Below are 19,686 nucleotides of genomic sequence, written 5' to 3'. Positions count from 1 at the left end.
GTTCCACTCGACGTAGAAGAACAGGTAATTATTTGAAATCTCTGTTTGCGCGATGTAGTTTATAAGTGTTTTCATTCAAAAAACCATCTGGAAGGTTTCAGGTACTGCCAATTTTCGATGATGACCCCAGCACAAGTACCCGTCAAGCTGGACGACAGCTGGGTGTAAATCACGTGATGGCCTGGAGAATTCTTCATGGTCATCGTTATCACCCTTACCACTTACAGAAAGTTCAAGCCTTAAGCGAAGCCGACTATCCACACCGCCGCAACTTCTGTCAGTGGATTGTGGACAGAGTGCAAGAAGATCCACAGTTCCCAATTGTCATCTTAGCATGCGATCGGACCAATTTCTCGCGAGAAGGTATTCTCAACTTACACAATACCCATCAGTGGAGCCAAAACCACCCTCACGGAACTGTGGTCGCAGCTCACCAAGAAAGATTCAGCCTAAACGTCTGGTGTGGCATTATTGGAGACAACTTAGTGGGACCCTATTTCCCAACTCTTGTAAATAATGTGAACGGTGCGTGTAACAATGACCATAATTGTTCTTTTTTCATAAATAAAAACATACCATTAATTATGTGCTGCTGGTTTTTGTACTATCAAACACGACTAGGTTAAAGTTAAACGTCGAAAATAATTACAAGTCTTGTTTTTAAAGCTTCTTCGTAAATTCACAATCTGGAGGTGCATACTTCCGGACGATATTGTAATGATATTTTGATATTAGGCGATCCTTTTATCACTTTATCTCTAAAAAACAACCGATCACTTTAAGACCACAATTGTGATCAAGGCATAATAAGGATTTCACATTTGCGTGAATTTCGGTGTTTTTTAGGTCAAATTTTGAAAGCTTTTATCTCCTAAACGGTACATTCTAGGACCATGGTTCATTCGACATTTTCAACTCGTATTGACCCATAGAACACATTATAAAAGTTTCGGTACTCTTAGCCGTAACACCCTGTATATAACTGACCTTTATTTTGTATTCGTTTATTGCTCTTCAATATCTCATTGGCTAGCCCGACTAAAAGGTCAAAATATGGGTCATTTACGTCTTAATATATAACGAGGTCGTGAAGGTCAAAATAGTTTTTCGGTTCTAATCTCGGTTCCAATGCTATCTTTTGTATTTAGTAATCCACGTGAATTGAGTATTTTTGAAAATATTGTAAATGTATAAATATATTCAGGAATCCATACCTCTACTTGTAATGCTTATCGCGGCAGATTTCAGTCTCGATGTGGCTGACCGTTTTTTTGACGTCACTGAGGGGATTTTTTTATGGTAGTCGGGCGAAAGCCGTCAGAGTGATCTTACCATACGCGATACGGCCGGATAAGCATTCCAAGTAGTGGTATGGATTCCGGATATATTTTAACACAAAATAGAGATTGTTATTTTACTATACATTCGATGTATGAATAGGGTTTCAAACTCGTATTTCAAATTTGGTATATAATTCTAGTGGTAGCCTGTAGCGTGACTGTAGGAACGGACGAGGAATAAACCAAAATCAAGGTCTACACTCAAAACTTAGTGAGAAATAATAGCGGAAGAAATGAGCGTACTCGGCTCCAATGGTGCCATCCACGTTTGGCGTGAAAGAATGGTCAACTAACGCGTTAATACGATTTGACGATAATTTCTGTGATAAACGCATTTTTTTATACAAAGGCAAATTTGTTTAATTTTTTTTTCAAAATGCTAATTTAAGCAACATACTTTCTCCATAACTCAAAATGCAAAATTTAAATTGCAAAACAAACTTCCTCCGTAACTCCAAATGCAAAATACAAAATGAATTTTGAAAATTTATTTTTCTAATTGCAAAATGTAAAATGAAAAATGGTTTTCGCATCTCAAAATAAAAATACAAAATGCATTTTGAAAATGGTTTTTCAAAATGCAAAATGTTTTTACTATCTAGACGGATAAATTTACAATGAATTTATTAGGCACGCGGAGAACACTGATAGTTTGATAGTTGATACTATCAACTTGATATCATTTTTTGTACTCAAAATTGGTTAACTTTCAGAAATGTTAGTTTCTCGAAGTTTTAATCCGTTGTACGTTGTCTCTTAGGTGAAAAAATGTATTTGCTCTGTTACCATCATTGTAGATCTTGTTGAGAAAGTAGGTGGTGGAAGTATTCCGACCACCTGTTGGAAGTATTCCGACCACCTGTTGGAAGTATTCCGACCACCTGTTGGAAGTATTCCGACCACCTGTTGGAAGTATTCCGACCACCTGTTGGAAGTATTCCGACCACCTGTTGGAAGTATTCCGACCACCTGTTGGGGGATCGGTGGTCGTCCTCAAACGGCCATCCACAAGCTCTGCCTCCCAGACGCTTGGAATTACAGTAGTACGCCCAAACTCCTCCCCCCTCCCTTTAACCAGAGAAATATACAAATTAGTGTTGTAAGTCGGAAAATTACCGAGGCCTTTTTTCAGTAAAATTTCTGTATTTTTCCGAAAAAAAGTTTTCATTTAAATAAAGCGGCATTTTCGCCTAATTTTTTCGAATCTGAAAGTAAAACTTGCAACAATCTTTTGGTTGCTCTAGCGAGAATTATCTCGAGCGACCAACTTACTAGGTATTGTTGGCATATTATAAAAATTAAATTATATTAACTGATGACTTGGTGATCAATCCAATGAAGAGTCCACTGTTAGGTATGACTTCGACGGCACACATTTCACTTTTTTAACGGTTCTTTTAATAAGTCCGCGTGTTTAAAGTCTTAATACGACGCATCACGACTAACCCTTTTCGGGTGGCGAGTACAGTTGCGAGACGAGTGGTTTCGTTGGAGTTCACGACAGTTCTTTTTCGTTTCTTTATCCGAGCGCGTTTAAGAAATCTCGGGTTAAGGTCACGTGACCAGGTCGAATGACGTTTATGGAAAATCTTAAAACACATTTCACCACTTTTGTAACCTTTGCAGGTGAGTCCGATACATTTTTACAAAAACAGACTTTATATCGTATATACATGAAAAACCCTTGGAAATCTTCCACGGTCAAAATCTACTTAAGGAAAACTTATTTCTCAAGCATTCCACAGAATTACTACAATGCACGGGAAATCGTTGGACGCTCGAGGTAGAAACCCAGGGGACCCCCCTACGACCTAGCCCATCTCTCTTTCCGTATATCTGTGATAAGCCTATATTTTATATTTTCACTTAGAATATTTTTATTTTTAAACTTACAATATTATAATATATATTTTTATGAAATTAAAAATGGTACGACTATAAAAGATCGTTACACTCCCCCATGACCAGTTCCGAAAGACCCGAGAGGACACTAACAAAAACTAAAATTAACTACTCAAAGGAAAAGGAGAAAAAAAAATTACACCGATATCTATGTACACACATCTACATTAAAACCCTAAGAATATTGATCGAAGGTAGATTTAGCACGCGAACGTAATACCATAGGATGTTCGCTATGATTAACTGGTTCGGAGCACTGTGGCTTAGCCTTTTCCGTAAACTGGGTAGGGACCTCGTCCTCGCGACTATGGAACAACTTAAGTTGGTTAATGAAGAACGTGCCCTTTAAGACTTTATCGGAATTGCATTCTTTAAGCCTATAGGTAACTTTAGAGAGTTTCTCATCTATAAGATAAGGACCATCCCATTTCTTAGCTAACTTAGCCGAAATTTTATTGGCAGCCGACGACTGAATATGCGTTTTCTTTAAGACTAGTTGACCTACTTCAAATTCAATATCCTGACGTTTTTGGTTATAATAATGGGCCTGTTTTTGTTGAGCAGCCTTTAAATTTGCTTGAGCTATGCCAAGTCTCGATTGGAAGCGCTTGACTAGATCTTGAGCGTCTTCCTTCGTAAGCTGAACATCGATATTGCTAAGGGCATCTGGGCCTGGACATGGCTCTCCGGGTTCCCTGAGTTCCCTCCCTAGAGTAAGTAACGCGGGAGAACAACCGGTTGAATCGTGGAAACCCGAACGCATTGCCATTGCGAATTTTTGCAAAGGGACATCCCACACATCGTGAAAGTCCTCTACGTAACACGCTATCATGAATGATAGGTTCCAATTAATTCGTTCAGCCTGGTTTGGCTGCGGATGGTAAAATGACGTAAATTTTTGTTTCACCCCCATAGCTGCTAGGGTAGCGTTCATTACATTGGAAGCAAACTGAACCCCGTTATCGCTGGTTACAGATTTTGGGAGACCGTACCTAGTAAAAACCTCTTCCACCAATTTCTCAACGATTAGTTTAGTGGTAGGGTGCCTGAGGGGAAATACCTCGACCCACTTAGTCATATAGTCGACTATGACTAAAATATAAGTGTGGCCTTTACGGCTTCTAGGAAATGGTCCTTTTAAGTCAATACCAATGACGTCCCAAGGGGAAACTATCTTTCTGGATTGTAATAGACCTAAAGGTTTGGTGTTTGGATTTTTGTGGGCTTGACAAACTTTACACGAACTTACATAACGGAGAACGTCTCGAGTTAAGCCCTCCCAAGTGTAAGCCTTTCGCACCCGAGCGAGAGTTTTACCTCCACCCTGGTGACCGCTGCTAGGAATGTCGTGAGCCACTGCTAAGACCGTATTAGTTAAAGACGGGGGAACTAAAATTCGGAAATCAGAACCAGAACTATGCTGGGCTTCTATAAGCTTATGCACTATGGCATCCTGAATTTCGCACAAGGGAGCGACCCTTTTTACCCACCGACTAGAAAGACGATCCGCTGGTAACGAGCCAGATTCTAAAAAACTTTTAATTAATTTAATTTTGGGGTCCTTAGACTGATGGTCGATTATGACCTCCCTATCTAACTCAATAAGTCCATCGCTAGCTCTAGACGTATCGCAGGTTTCAGCTACAGTCACACACCCATCAGAATCTGCCGGCAGAGACTGATTTGCGCTTGGAATGCGTGACAACGCGTCAGCTACGACATTACTTTTGCCTTTAATGTATTTTATTGGGAAGTTAAACGCTTGAAGTTTTTCGATCCACCTCGCAAATTTGCCAGTGGGATCTTTAGTTTTTAGCAGCCATTGCAATGACGAATGGTCGGTCCAAACGTCATATTCCGCGCCTTCTACATAAGGACGAAATTTTTCTAGGGCCCAAACTATACTTAAGCATTCACGCTCTGTGGCGAAATAGTTTTGCTCAGCTGGGTTAAGCGACCGACTAGCATAGTGAATAACGTGCATCGGGCCTGATTCATTGTCTTTATTCTTCTGCATAAGGACGCAACCAAGGCCGGTTGCCGAGGCGTCACACTGAATGACATAAGGGAAGCTAGGATCTGGCGCACTCATTATCGGAGCGGAGACTAGGGCGCCCTTCAACTTGTCGAACGCCGATTGCTGCGCGGGTCCCCAACGAAATTTGGCATCTTTCTTTAACAATGAATTTAAAGGGTGAGCTATGTCAGAGAAAGATTGAACGAAGCGCCGGTAGTACCCGGCCATACCCAGAAAACGACGCAATTGACGAACGGTTTTAGGCGCGGGATAACCGGAAATACAGGTAATTTTGGACGGATCGACGGCGATACCGTCTTGCGTAATTAAGTGTCCTAAAATGAGAACTTCCTCCTGACAAAATTTAGTTTTTGAAGCCTTAACTGTGAGGCCTGCTTCGGATAACGTCTGCAATACTTTTTCTAAAGTCGCCATATGTTCGTCAAAAGTGTCGGAGATAATTATCAAATCATCTAAATAAGCTAAAACCCCAGAGTCCTTTAAATGGTTAAATAGTATATTCATCATTCTCTGGAATGTGCCGGGGGCGTTGGTTAAGCCAAACATTAGAACGGTAGGGTGAAATAAGCCCTTATGAGTAACAAACGCGGCTTTGTCGCGACTACCTGGATCCAACGGCACCTGCCAGTAGCCGGCGCGAAGGTCCATAACGGAGATATATTTGGGCTTGTTAATTCGATCAAAGATGTCGTCTATTCGCGCCATGGGAAACTTATCTTTCCGCGTATGTTTATTGACTTTCCTATAGTCGATACATAGTCGCTTACCGCCATCTTTTTTTGAAACTAATATAGTAGGCGAACTCCAAGGACTGTTACACGGTTCTATAAGACCTAATTCTAACATTTCATCTATAAGTCTGTCCATGTCGGCCTGTTTGGCGGGTGAATAGCGGTAAGGCGGTTGCGCGATAGGTGCGGTATCTCCCGTATCTATATGATGAGTCGCGGAATTGGTTTGACCCGGTACCAACGAAAACACATGTTCGAATGGTTTAATTACCTCGCAAAGCCTAGACTTAAGTATCGGGTCGAGGTTGGCAGAGCGTAAAGCCGTATCTAACCCCTCCCTATCTATGTCGTAAATTAAACAAGCTGTGGGACAATTATTTAAACGTTCCTCAAAGATATATCGCACCCGTGGATTTTCTCCCCAAAACCAAGTATTATCAGCGAAGTCTACACAAATTTTAAAGAAACAAACAAAATCGACACCCAAAATACAGGGATGCGGTAAATCGGGCATAAAGAAAGAATCGTGAGTGACAGTTTTTCCGGGAAGTGTAAAAGTAACAGAGACTCCCCCCTGAGTACCCTTTAAGGAGCTATCGGCTATTGTTAGGTTTATATCAATATTTTTATAAGTACAGCCTTCAGACAATAAGCGCTCCTTTAAATTGGGATTAAAAAGTGTATAAGACGAACCTGTATCTAATAATGCTAAACATTCGAAAGTACCAATTTTAATTTTAATGAATTTTAAATTTAAATTATTACTATCCCCTGACTGAGCTACGGAAACTGTACCCCTTTCCCCTATTGGGTCCACTATGGACGGCTTCACTTCTTTGCGGGAGGTTTCGGAACCCCCCCTATCCCGACCATTGTTGGGAATTTTGAGGATATATATTAAACTTATTATTTACCATGGTGAATATTAGTAGAAATTATGTTTAATTCAGAGAAAACGGCATGGTATTAGAAGATAAAACTTATTTTATACAAGACGTTTCGAGCCGAGGCTCTTCTTCAGTCGTTCGTTAGTTTTAATTTGTTTAGTAGACGCTAAGCTACATCTATCTTGGAAATGGCCTGTTTTATTGCACAACTTGCAAATAAGTTTGGGGCACTCTGGGCGTTTATGTCCCGATTCTTGACAATGATGGCAAACGATAGGCGTACCATCACCGTTGGTTTTAACTGGTAGCTTTTGGGCGCTATTGGAATTATTCGAATTAGTAACTCGAGAGTTATTCGAATGAGAATTAGAATTGGTAGGCCTATTATTGGACGAATGACCATTACGGCCATTGTTATAGGAATTATTCGTTGTATTACTAGCATTCCTACTCCCTTTTAAAGCTATTTCAGTACGGGTAGCGTCTGACACTAAATCTCGAAGAGTCGCATAGGTGTTACGGGCCAAATAGGGTTTTAAATTAGGCAGCAAATTATTATAAATTATGCTCAATTGCGTATGCACCTCGAGAGGTCTAAGTAACCCTGAAAACAAATCTTGCATTTTCTCAACATAGGAGCTTACTGACTGACCTGGATTTTGCCTATAATTCATTATCTGTTCTAGGGACATGTTATCATTATTTTGCGAAGAAAACTCTTCCATTAAATAATGCTCAAATTGCAACCAAGTGGTAATATTTGCCTGCTTAAGCCACCATTCAAGAGCGGGACCCGTAAACATAGCGGGCGGCCAATGGGTGAGAAACACGTCTTCGGGCATTCCGCGACTAAGGAGCAGCTGTTTGGCCTTGATTAAAAAATCTTTGGGTCCCCCCTCGGAAAACCGACCCGAATAGGTAGGAAGCGCCATCGTAGGCAGCCAGTTTTTATTGACAGGTGGCGCCGCGTACATAGTTTGTCCCAATCCCATAGCCCCGGAGTGGACAGTAGGCCCTAAACCAAACGTTTGATTAGCGGACGTGCCGGGTAAACTAAAAATAGGCGTAAAAGGCTGAGATTGCGCGAACAATTGGGAACTTACAGAAGTTACAGGGGTGGTTCGCGGTAACGTAGAATTCATTATTGGTAAGCTAGACAATTGGGCGGATGTAAACAGTCCCGTAGGTTGAGAAACCGGTGGAATGGCCGTAACGCTAGAGGAGGGGTTTTGAAATGAGCTACCCCCCGCTACTTGGGATTCACGTAATATTTTAACCTCAGAACGCAACTGTTTAAGCTCCGCGAATAACGTAGTTATATCTTGTCTCGTAAGTAATGGGGCATCTTCGTCACTATCCCCATCAGCGTTAGCAGAATCCCTATTACTATCTTGATTTTTAGGCATTGTTCTATTGTGTAGGCGGGCTAACCTGGATTGATTCTGATAGTCTTTAAGGCACGCCTCGCAAGATTGAAATTTACCCAAATCGGGCGCGCAATTAGGATGGAAGTTGTTCATACGACGTAAAGCAAATTAAGGTGAACGAAGCCACAAGGCTCCAAACCGAGTTAATATTAAATAAAATATTTGTCTATAGAGACATGAATAAGAAAAACCATGCAGAACGTAGATATATGTACATTGACATGTGGCTATGAGTGTAGATATTAAAAAAAAATCGTAAAATGACTTCAACGCGAGTACAATAGACCCCCTACTAAGGAGAGTTACGGTATACGAGATATACGAAAGAGAGACGAGCTTTGTGGACACGCCACCCCCCCCCCCTGGACCGGACGGACCCCCAGTTATGCAACAATCTTTTGTTTGCTCTAGCGAGAATTATCTCGAGCGACCAACTTACTAGGTATTGTTGGCATATTATAAAAATTAAATTATATTAACTAAGTAATTAAATTAAAAGGGCAAGATTTCCAAGTGAATAATTAAACAAGTTTTAATTATAAAAACTGAATATCATTAATGAAATAGCAAATACAAAATAAACAAATCCTATAACCCTAACCAATTAATACTTTTCAAACTAGCTAACTTATACACTAACCCCCAGGAATATTCCTTTAATTATATGGCCAATAATTATTAATTTAAAATTACGGGTTAACCCTTATTCGCGTCACTAATTAAAACTAGAGGATTACAGTTAATAATTCCTTATGGAATTCTTACTAAATACAGAGCTCCTTATAGAGATGTAATTGTTTAACAATATGTTAACTAGGTAACCTCCTTACAGAGTGATATCACTCATTAAAATAGCGCGCTTATTAAGAATGCGGTTTACCGCCACAATTAGGTTCTACTCATCGTTATAGTTTCGGTGGCTCCCGTCTGATGACTTGGTGATCAATCCAATGAAGAGTCCACTGTTAGGTATGACTTCGACGGCACACATTTCACTTTTTTAACGGTTCTTTTAATAAGTCCGCGTGTTTAAAGTCTTAATACGACGCATTACGACTAACCCTTTTCGGGTGGCGAGTACAGTTGCGAGACGAGTGGTTTCGTTGGAGTTCACGACAGTTCTTTTTCGTTTCTTTATCCGAGCGCGTTTAAGAAATCTCGGGTTAAGGTCACGTGACCAGGTCGAATGACGTTTATGGAAAATCTTAAAACACATTTCACCACTTTTGTAACCTTTGCAGGTGAGTCCGATACATTTTTACAAAAACACACTGTATATCGTATATACATGAAAAACCCTTGGAAATCTTCCACGGTCAAAATCTACTTAAGGAAAACTTATTTCTCAAGCATTCCACAGAATTACTACAATGCACGGGAAATCGTTGGACGCTCGAGGTAGAAACCCAGGGGACCCCCCTACGACCTAGCCCATCTCTCTTTCCGTATATCTGTGATAAGCCTATATTTTATATTTTCACTTGGAATATTTTTATTTTTAAACTTACAATATTATAATATATATTTTTATGAAATTAAAAGTGGTACGACTATAAAAGATCGTTACAAACTAAACCTCAAGACTAGTTTAAACTGATTAACAATGTAACACTTTTATTGTTTTGTAGTATGTTTACTGAAATTAGTCATTTTATATCGATAAAAAGTTAAAAACATCAAAAACCCTTAAAAGTAATTTGTTTCGATTTTTTATTTTTCCGATTTGTGGAAAATTTTCTGGAAATTTTTCCGCAATTTATTTTTCCGGAAAATTAACAACACTAACATAAATTAAAAAAATGACGGGCTGGTTCTAGCACGCACTCATTGTGACGACCAATAAAGCATAATGTATTAAACCTACATACATAGAGTTAAGTCCACCAAAAACCTGTGGTCATTCTATAAACGCTTTTATTAAACATAAATATAATCGAATCATGCCCATCAGGAGACATGACTGTGCCCATGTTATTTGCTTTATTCTCTTGACACCTCATCGAGTTCAATCTGGTTGTACGCCTCTTTTAAATCGGCTAGATCTCTGTGTTGATTTCGGAATTCGATGGCGACTTTGTAAACCTTGGATTAATAATAGAGGCGTTAGCATCTATTATTAATCCAAGGGTAAACTAAGGACAATAAAAATTAACACCCCGAGCTCGTACATGACTTGAACTAGAACTATTTACTTTCAAAGATCTCAGATGAAAAGGATTCGCAACTAGAAAAGAGTGTTTGATATAAGCCATAGATAACACGCCTTTTATTTATTATTTTTTTAATAAAACAGTTTAAATTAGGTAACATAGTTTTTTAACCAATTTGGAGAATTGTAAAAACGCCCAGTTTTTCTAAGCGGTTAATTGGGATTTTAGTGTCGCTCTTCTTACAGAATTGTGTTTTATATCAGAATGTTATCATCTGAATCATCGTGAAAATGGTAGCTGTCGTCTTTGGCTACTTCTGGATCAGTAGATTCATCGGCACTGTTTTCTACTGGTAACTGTGCAACCGGAATTTCTTCTCGCGACATTGGATATAAATCTTCAGTTACTCGTATGGTATATGTTGCTTGTTAGGTGTCTGATATAGGACTTTTTCAGCATTCGTGCGTTTCAGATTTGTTGGTTAGAGGCTCGGATCGATCAAGTTGAATATGAAATCGGTTTCTAGAGTAAATCTTTCCGTTCTCAGCCTGGATCCCCTAATATCGTTTCTGGATCCTATTCGGACAATAACACCTGTATTCCAATTTTCCTTTGCGTTTAAACGAAACCACACGTGTACGGTCTCTTTTATTTCAACTAACGGCTTAGTATGTTTATTGCTGTGGCGCTTTTAATATTTAAATTCGGTACCAATCGAGTAAGATGAGACGGTAGCAACGATAGTAAACTTTGGCCCATTAAAAGTTCTGCGGGAGATGCTAATCCAGGTGTAGGTGTGATTCGATAGTTCAACAATACAAATTAAAATCTTTACCGCCTTCTAACGCTTTGACAAGGCTGTTCTTAAGAGTTTTTACGGACCTTTCAACTTGGCCATTTGATCGAGGATAGTGTGGAGATGACACATTATAGTGGATATTTCACTCATCTCACTGCTCACAACCAGCTCCTCAGAAGAATTTTGGAGAAAGTCAGGCAGGCTGGCTTGACATTTAGCTCAAAGAAACTACAACTTGGAGTAACAAAAATAAAATATTTGGGCCACATTATTACTCCGGACCAAATTGAGGTTTACCCATGCAAGGTTACGGTCGATGCTAGTTCCACTGGAATCGGAGCAGCTCTTCTTCAAAACGATCAACCCATCGAGTACGCTTCAACGACTCTAAACCTGACGCAGGGGAACTATGCCCAGATAGAGAAAGAGCTACTAGGAGTTGTATATGCTTGTGAAAATTTTCACTACTACATTGTGGGGATGCATATAGCCATCGAAACCGATCACAAACCCTTACTTTCCATCATCCACAAACCAATGCACCTGTTGTCACCACGGCTCCAGCGTATGATATTACGTTTACTCCGCTATAAATTCACCTTCTCATATGTTCCAGGCACAAAGTTACCATTACCCGATACTCTATCCCGGGCCTCTCTTTCACGTTCTGAAATCGACACAACGGAAATGGAAGGGTTATACGCAGCTGTCCACACGCTAACTGTCTGAATCTAAACGCATAGAAATTCCGAGAGAAATGCAACAGGAGGCAACATACCAAACTCTGGTGCATTATATTTATCAAGGTTGGCCAGCGTCACAAACAGAAATTACCCTCAGAATTTTCAGCGTACTGGGCATACAAGGAAAAGCTACACGAAGCGGAAGGAAGTGGGAATCATCTGGTGATACCTCCAGCGCCCAGACCAGAGGTCATGAAACAGCTGTACTGAGTCCATCAGGGTGCCACGTCTTGTCTGCGAAAATGCACGAATTCTGACTACAGATAACTTCTGACATAACCAATTTTGTTAGGAACTGTACTACATGTCGCTCCACAGATTCATCCAATCCACCTATCAAAATACAACCGCATCCTGTTCCGAATCTCACTTGGGAAGCAGTGGCCACGGATCTGTTCCAGGTTGAAAATTTGAATCAAGTTATATTGGTCGATTAATTCTCAATTCCGTTATATCATTTCTAAAACCACACTTTGCACGCTACGGAGCTCCACAACGCTTGGTATCGGACAACGTTCCACCTTTCTCATCTTTTAAATTCAAAGAATTTAAACGCTTATGGAACATACAACATGTAAAAAGCAGTCCTTACTACGCCCACTCCAACGGTATGGCAGGACGTTCAATTCAAACCATTAAAAATTTCTTAACCAAAGCTAGACGTGAAGGCCAAGATCTACACTATGTCCTGATGGAGTACAGATCAACTCCATTTGGAAAGCTACCTACACCAACGGAGATGCTGATGGGCAGGCAGATCAGGACCCCCATTACGACAACAAGTACGGCCCTTCAACCGCAATATCCAATAACCTATATCCAAGAAGAGCTCCGAAAGAATCAACAACATATGGCTTCCACAAATCATAACGTACGTCTCCCGAAACCGACATTTTTCTATACAGGAGACCTTGTATACTATCAGAATGGAACCAGAGACTGGTTGGCAGCGGAAATAGAAACCCCTGCAGACGAACCGCATTCATATATCATAAAGGACAAGATGGGGAGTGTGTTTCGTAGGACACGAGTTCACCTACGTCCCTGCCAAAAAGAGGACTCAGAATATATTCCATCTAGTCCTCCAATAGATAGAGCTCCAGAATATAATAAAATAAATCTTAGGTATACACAAACTTCAAAGGCAAAACAGCATTCTCATTTATTACCCAACAACCACCCGAGAGAACCATACTGCAAAACTGAGTCTCAGTTCAGCATGTCGTCCCTCAGACCTCAACGCAGCTTCAACACGCAGCCAGTTACAATCCACTTAATTCTCAACAATCTGCTGTCCCTCTGCCGCAGCCACCTCAACAAAAAGCACTACCATCACACCAGTATCCGAGGCTAACCACTCCAATTCCGTAAAGCGCACAACCATCAGACTACACCTACTCGTTGCCGACCAGTCCAGTTACACATCCATCAGCAAACGAAGACAAATTACAACATCAATCTCCGGGAAGACCATTGCAAAGAGCCTCACCAGCGATGTCACTATCTAATCAGTGAATTCCGGTCTCACCATTTCCAGTAACTCGTCAGCCATTTCCGAAACATCAAAGTCAGGAACCAGATACTGTAACAACTCGTTATCGTCGGATTATCACGAAACCCCATAAACTTAACATATATATAAAAAAAAGTTGTCGTAATAGATGGCGCCGGTTTAGTTATGCAATAACAGGTGGCGCTGTAAGTGAATACAAACAAGCCCGGAAAACTGTATATAAGGCTGAACAATACGAATATCGGGCAGTTGGATTTTAATGTATAATCATGTTTTAATAAACTTATCTACATATTTTTTGTAATATCTTATCTGCGGTCTGGTGTTATTTCCGCACCCCATACTCTTCCACACGCTTAACGATAACCCGTGTGTGAAGAACTCCAGATGATGATCAAGAATGGGATTATTGCTCCTGTTCAGGGTACTACGGAGTGGGTGCTTCCGATGGTTTTTGAGCGCATTTGTTCGTATTTGTCTTGATCCAAGAAAACGTAACCCGGCAACATTCATATGCCAACACCACAAGAAATTAATTCTACTTCACTGTCCTTGATACTAGGAGTGCATTTTGGCAGATTGAATTGACAGAGGAAAGTTCCTATCTAAGTAAATTCTCAACTCCATTTGGTACTTTTAGATATCTCCGACTACCGTATGGTTTATTTACTGCATCTGAAGTTTTCCAGCAAGTTATGCACCAGCTTTATAAACGAGAGCATTTCAAAGTCGACTAGTATCTCTACGGACGATTTCCTCATTGCAGCACCAAATATGAGGGAACGTAATCTTCTTCGTACCCGTAACTTGGAAACTGCAAGTAAAAATAATTTGACATTCAGTGAACGAAAATTACAGCTAGCACTCAACCGCGTTTAGTACCTTAGACATATACTTACTCCAGGTAAGATTGCGATTGATCCGGAAAGGATCAAGGTTATCACTGATCTTCCTCCCCCACAGAACAAGTAAGCGCTTCAAAGGTTCTTGGGTGGGGTAAATTACCTGGCAAGATTCATCAAATCTTACTCTGAGCAGGCCATTCTATAATGAGGGCTCTACTGGCGAAGGACGTGGTTTATGAGTGGAATCCAACCATGCAGGTCGTATACGATAAAGTCAAGCGCCAATATTGACAATCTTCAATCCTTCAAGGCCATACCGAATTACCGTGGATGCCAGTTCACATGGAATAAGTGCGGCACTTCTTCAGGATGACAGCCCCATCGAGTTGGGATCTACTACGCTTAACCTTACACAGAGGAATTACGCCCAGATAGAAAAAGAACTATTGGGTTTATTGTTCGCATGTGAAAAATTTCATTATTATGTAGTAGGAACTCATTTTAACATTGAGACGGATCATAAACCTCTGGTAGTCATTGTAAAGAAACCCATGCACATGATTTCACCATGTCTTCAAAGGATGATTTTAAGGCTACTTTGATATGAGTTTACTTTGACATACGTCCCGGGTAACAAACTTTTGATTGCAGATAATATATCACGCACCCCGTTACCTGAGATGGAGATTGACACAACCGAGATGGAAGGTCAGCATGCAGCTCTTCATCTTCTGACCTCCCTTCCTCAAGATAAACGTGAAGCGATGCAACACGCTACCCGTGAGGACCCAGATCTTCAGGCAATGAAAACCTACATAAATAACAGATGGTTTCGAAACACCATACAATTCGACATCCACAGCTATCCGTATTTAATCCTGGTGACAAGGTTTATTTCCAGGAAGGACATCGCAACTGGCTAATAGCAAGAATACATTCTGACGAACCACATTCATTTTACTTAGAGACTTCGACTGGGGAGATTCTTCGCAGAACAGAGCGACCTTACATTTCACCTAAAAGCTCAACTGATGTCACTATACGACCTTGTTTTCAACAACCTATGTCCGAAGTTAGTGCTTACGTCCCGATCATCCTCTTCATCATCATATCATGATACAAGATGGATCTAACATAACCTTGACCATTATCCGAGTCACGTTCTAAGACGAGATGATCCAGGTCAACCTCGGGATCCACTTAACATTCTAGACCGGCCTCAACAGAATCTAGATGATCCAGGTCAACCACGAGATCTTCTTAATGTTCCAGATTGGTCTCAACAAAATCTCTCAGCGAGCGGCCACCTACGATCCACTTCACCAGAAATCAAAGGTCTGTCGTCAACTTCAACCAGTTGCATACTGGCATTGAAAATGCTTCTCCTCGTGCCATGATCGGGCAGAATTATCGTATCCCGCCTTCTCCATTTCCATCAACACGTGCCCCATTTCAGATTTGCTTGATGAATATGAAACGGTGTAGATCTGGAAGTGTAACCCAGCAACCTAAAAAACTTACTATAAAAAAAGGGAAGATGAAGTAATATCAAGATCTCTTGAAAACGAACCTCGTTATTATATTGTGTTTTAACTTTATCTTATAAACATAAAGAACTTATTTCCTGATAAGCAGGTTACAATATAAACCCAGTGTATACCTATTTATGATTATTGTATGAATAATAAATGTTTTAACTTACTTATATATTTGGATCCCGATTACTTTATTTCAGTGACTCTTTGCTGTGCATCTGTTACATAGATTCGCATTTTTAGTGAACTTGGGATTTGGCTGTGAAGGATTTGTCTTCTTCAATGGCTTTATCTTTGACGTATTGTAGAGGGTTTTGTGTTGACTAGCAATATGGTTGGCTAACGAACTTGAGTTGGAATCTCCGTTCTAGATCTGTCAAGTGTTTTTATCGCGTTTCAAAAGTGACTAACGCGATTAATTTATTTCAAAAAGTGAACTTAACTCGATTTATTTATTTCAAAAAGTGACTAACGCAATTAATTTATTTTAAAAGTTATTCTTAGGTGATTCCTTTATTTTCCAAAGGTGATTTTAACGTGATTCATTCTTCCCCTAAAAAGTGATTTAAACGTGATTCATTTCCATAAAGTTAATTTAACATGAGTCACTTATTTTGAAAAAGTTATTTTAACGTGATTCACTTATTTTGAAAAAGTAATTTTAACGTGATTCACTTATTTTGAAAAGGTTATTTTAACGTGATTCACTTATTTTGAAAAGGTTATTTTAACGTGATTCACTTATTTTGGAAAAGTTATTTTAACGTGATTCACATATTTTGAAAAAGTTATTTTAATGTTCATGATTCACTTATTTTGAAAAGGTTATTTTAACGTGATTCACTTATTTTGAAAAAGTCATTTTAACGTGATTCACTTATTTTGAAAAAGTTATTTTAACGTGATTCACTTATTTTGAAAAAGTTATTTTAACGTGATTCACTTATTTTGAAAAAGTTATTTTAACGTGATTCACTTATTTTGAAAAAGTCATTTTAACGTGATTCACTTATTTTGAAAAGATTATTTTACCGTGATTCACTTATTTTGAAAAAGTTATTTTAACGTGATTCACTTATTTTGAAAAAGTTATTTTAACGTGATTCACTTTGTTGAATAAGTTATTTTAACGTGACTCACTTATTGCCTAAAACGTTATTTTAACGTGATTCATTTTTTCCAAAAAGTGATTTTAACGTGATTTATGTTATTCAAAATATGCGATTTTTGTGATTTATTTTATTCAAAAACGTGATTTTAACGTGATTTATTTTATTCAAAATCATGATTTTTTATATTTATTTTATTCTAAATCGTGATTTTTATGTGATTTATTTTACTCAAAATCGTGATTTTTTTATTTATTTTATTCTAAATCATTATTTTTATGTGATTTATTTTAATCAAAAACGTGATTTAAACGTGATGTATTTCATTCAAAACGTGATTTTAACGTGATTTATTTCATCCAAAACGTGATTTTAACGTGATTTATTTCACTCAAAACGTGATTTTAACGTGATTCATTTCTTTTATCCTCTGTAACAAAAACAAGAGTTAAGGCGTATTCCCTCGGAACAAGCAGGCTTCTTTCCAAGGTATGAACATCCATTTATGCATTGCGTTTTCGTGTCGCACTCGCAGGTACAGTACGGAGTCGTGCCATGCCGGTCATAATAGCACTTGGACGCTTTTCCGGCTACACACGCCCGATCATCGCAAAGTTTGTCTTGTCCTTTCTTGCACGCTGCCAAAATAATTACATACATGTAGTACGGCTATAAGTAACCACGAATCTGCAAACCGAATTACGGCTCACATTTTACCGCCTTATCAAGAACGTATTCCGGAACTGATATGATTTCTTTGGGGTAAACGAGCTTGCTGTTAGGGCACGAGGGAATTGACAGTTACGGTCAAAATCGGCTCTCCTTAACTATTAACAAATGCATTCTTAACCTGAAGAGGTCAAATGTAAGCATTACACTGCATAGGGATACGTACATGTAAATATGTATAATTAATATTTGATCCAGGTAATTATTTTAGAAAATCGATATATATTATTAAAAATATATATTATTAAAATATACATGTATATTTAAAAATATACAAGTTGTTACGGTTACGTATGTGAAAAATTAAAAGGCGTGTTCTACGGGTCCCAATGAGTAAAAAATGTCTAATGAACATCGGTCCTTCGTTTCAGAGATATGGGCTCCCAAAACCTATTAAAGTATATTTAGAATTAGAAATTGTGAAAATTTTGTATTTGTGGAAGTTGCCATTATTAATAGTTTCGATTTCGCTCAATAGATGGCGGCAGCCGAGTCTTAAAGAAATAAATAATAATTGGTAGAGCCACACGGAAATGAAAACTGTGCCAGGTCCAAGTTTTTGTTGCAGATTTCTATGCCATTGTTTATGATTCTGACCAGAAGCGTGCTAACTTTCCATTTCATTCCAAAATGTAAAATTGATTGATCCACCATAAATATGAAACTATATATTCCAGCTAAGTCTCTGGCCTGGGCGTAGGAACCAGGTGAGGGGGGGGGCAATGCCCGTACAAAATATTTTGCTGGATGGGCAATTAATTTAATTATCCCTTCAACAATTTTGGTCGGTTCAAAACTAAAAATTGACTAATAAAAATATTGGAGGCTAAATAGAAATAATATTAACCAATGGTCCTTAATTTTAAGAAAACGTTGATTTTGTATGCTAATATACATGAACTAATTGGAAATCGTTCCTTTTTCTCTGTTAGAGATCAACTTAAACCCATTTATTAAATTTAGAAATATGAAAGATATTTCCGTTATTGGTTTTCTTTAAAGAGATCCACTGACCGCCAGGGGATTGCCGGACAGAGACCACAGGGTTTAAACTTCGTGACCTCTCCCAACTTCTCAAATGCTCCTACGCCACTAGTCTCTTACCTTGTCAATAAATAGGTGAGTGTGAGGACAAAAGGATTGGTGCATACGCAAATTGGCATAGAAAGATATACATGCTTACGGGATCCAAATGGAATGCGAGAACCTTCAGGAAGAAGAACTTTTTGAGTGTCTCCATTTCGAAGAGCGAACGTTAGAAACGTGACAGCCACGATGAGAAAGACGACGTTCGAAGTCATTTCTTTTAATCTGGAGACTTACAACTGATAGTTTCAAATAAAAGTACTTTTTAAATGCGATGTATAACGGAATTTCAAAATTTTGGATCCAAATTCCACGTGGCAATTGTTTAAATTATTAACAAAAGTTTTAATAAATTACAATTTTTTCATTCTTTTGTCGACGGGTTTTAAACAACCTATTATCGGGAATGAAATCAAATAAAATAAAAATGTAAGCCCATCCCATTACCTAGATTGGTAAAAATAAGCGACTACTGTAATTTACTGTCATAGCCGACAATTTTTGGTAAAGCATTAGTGCCATTTCTAGGTTCGATGCTGAGCCATTATTAACCTAACAACAGTTTCTATAATCCAGTCATTAATACTAGTGATTGACGAGTCATTGTAATGTTCGTGAAACGCAGCTTTTAATTATATCTCAACGTCTGCCTGGTTTGCAATTAAGCAGGCCCCTTTTTACTCGTAAGTGTATCTTACGAGGCGATTCTCCAATCAGAAGACATTACGTTTTCGTTCTTATAATAAGTCTATAATTATGGTTCATAAGTGTTCAAATTAGTCCAATTTAACGATGGATATAACTGACGTACTAAAATAAAAATACACTCCAGCGATAAAATGCTCAGAGAAA

General features: G+C 38.8%; 1 protein-coding gene across 1 annotated transcript; it reads right to left on the bottom strand.

Moving 5' to 3' along the window:
• Window positions 1-17,354: 17,354 nt before the first annotated feature.
• LOC149945345 (uncharacterized) lies at window positions 17,355-19,133 on the bottom strand. Its single transcript, XM_090175727.1, has 2 exons — window positions 18,932-19,133; window positions 17,355-17,657 (listed from the first exon to the last, which is right to left on the bottom strand). The coding sequence occupies exons 1-2, from the start codon at window positions 19,047-19,049 to the stop codon at window positions 17,443-17,445; spliced, it is 333 nt and encodes a 110-aa protein (XP_090031853.1). The 5' UTR covers window positions 19,050-19,133; the 3' UTR covers window positions 17,355-17,442.
• Between the last annotated feature and the right edge of the window lie 553 nt (window positions 19,134-19,686).

Source organism: Leiobunum rupestre, chromosome 5, assembly GCF_980474605.1.
Source record: "Leiobunum rupestre chromosome 5, qqLeiRupe1.1.hap1, whole genome shotgun sequence".
NCBI lineage: Eukaryota > Metazoa > Arthropoda > Arachnida > Opiliones > Sclerosomatidae > Leiobunum > Leiobunum rupestre.
Note: the sequence above shows the minus strand (reverse complement) of the source record. Positions and strands in the feature narration are given on the sequence as shown.

Excerpts from the sequence above, each read along its gene's own strand:
- LOC149945345 (XM_090175727.1), bottom strand. The coding sequence starts at position 19,049 with ATGACTTCGAACGTCGTCTTTCTCATCGTGGCTGTCACGTTTCTAACG. Across the intron at positions 17,658-18,931 it reads TCGCATTCCATTTGGATCCC|CGTGCAAGAAAGGACAAGAC; the intron begins GTAAGCATGTAT and ends TTATTTTGGCAG.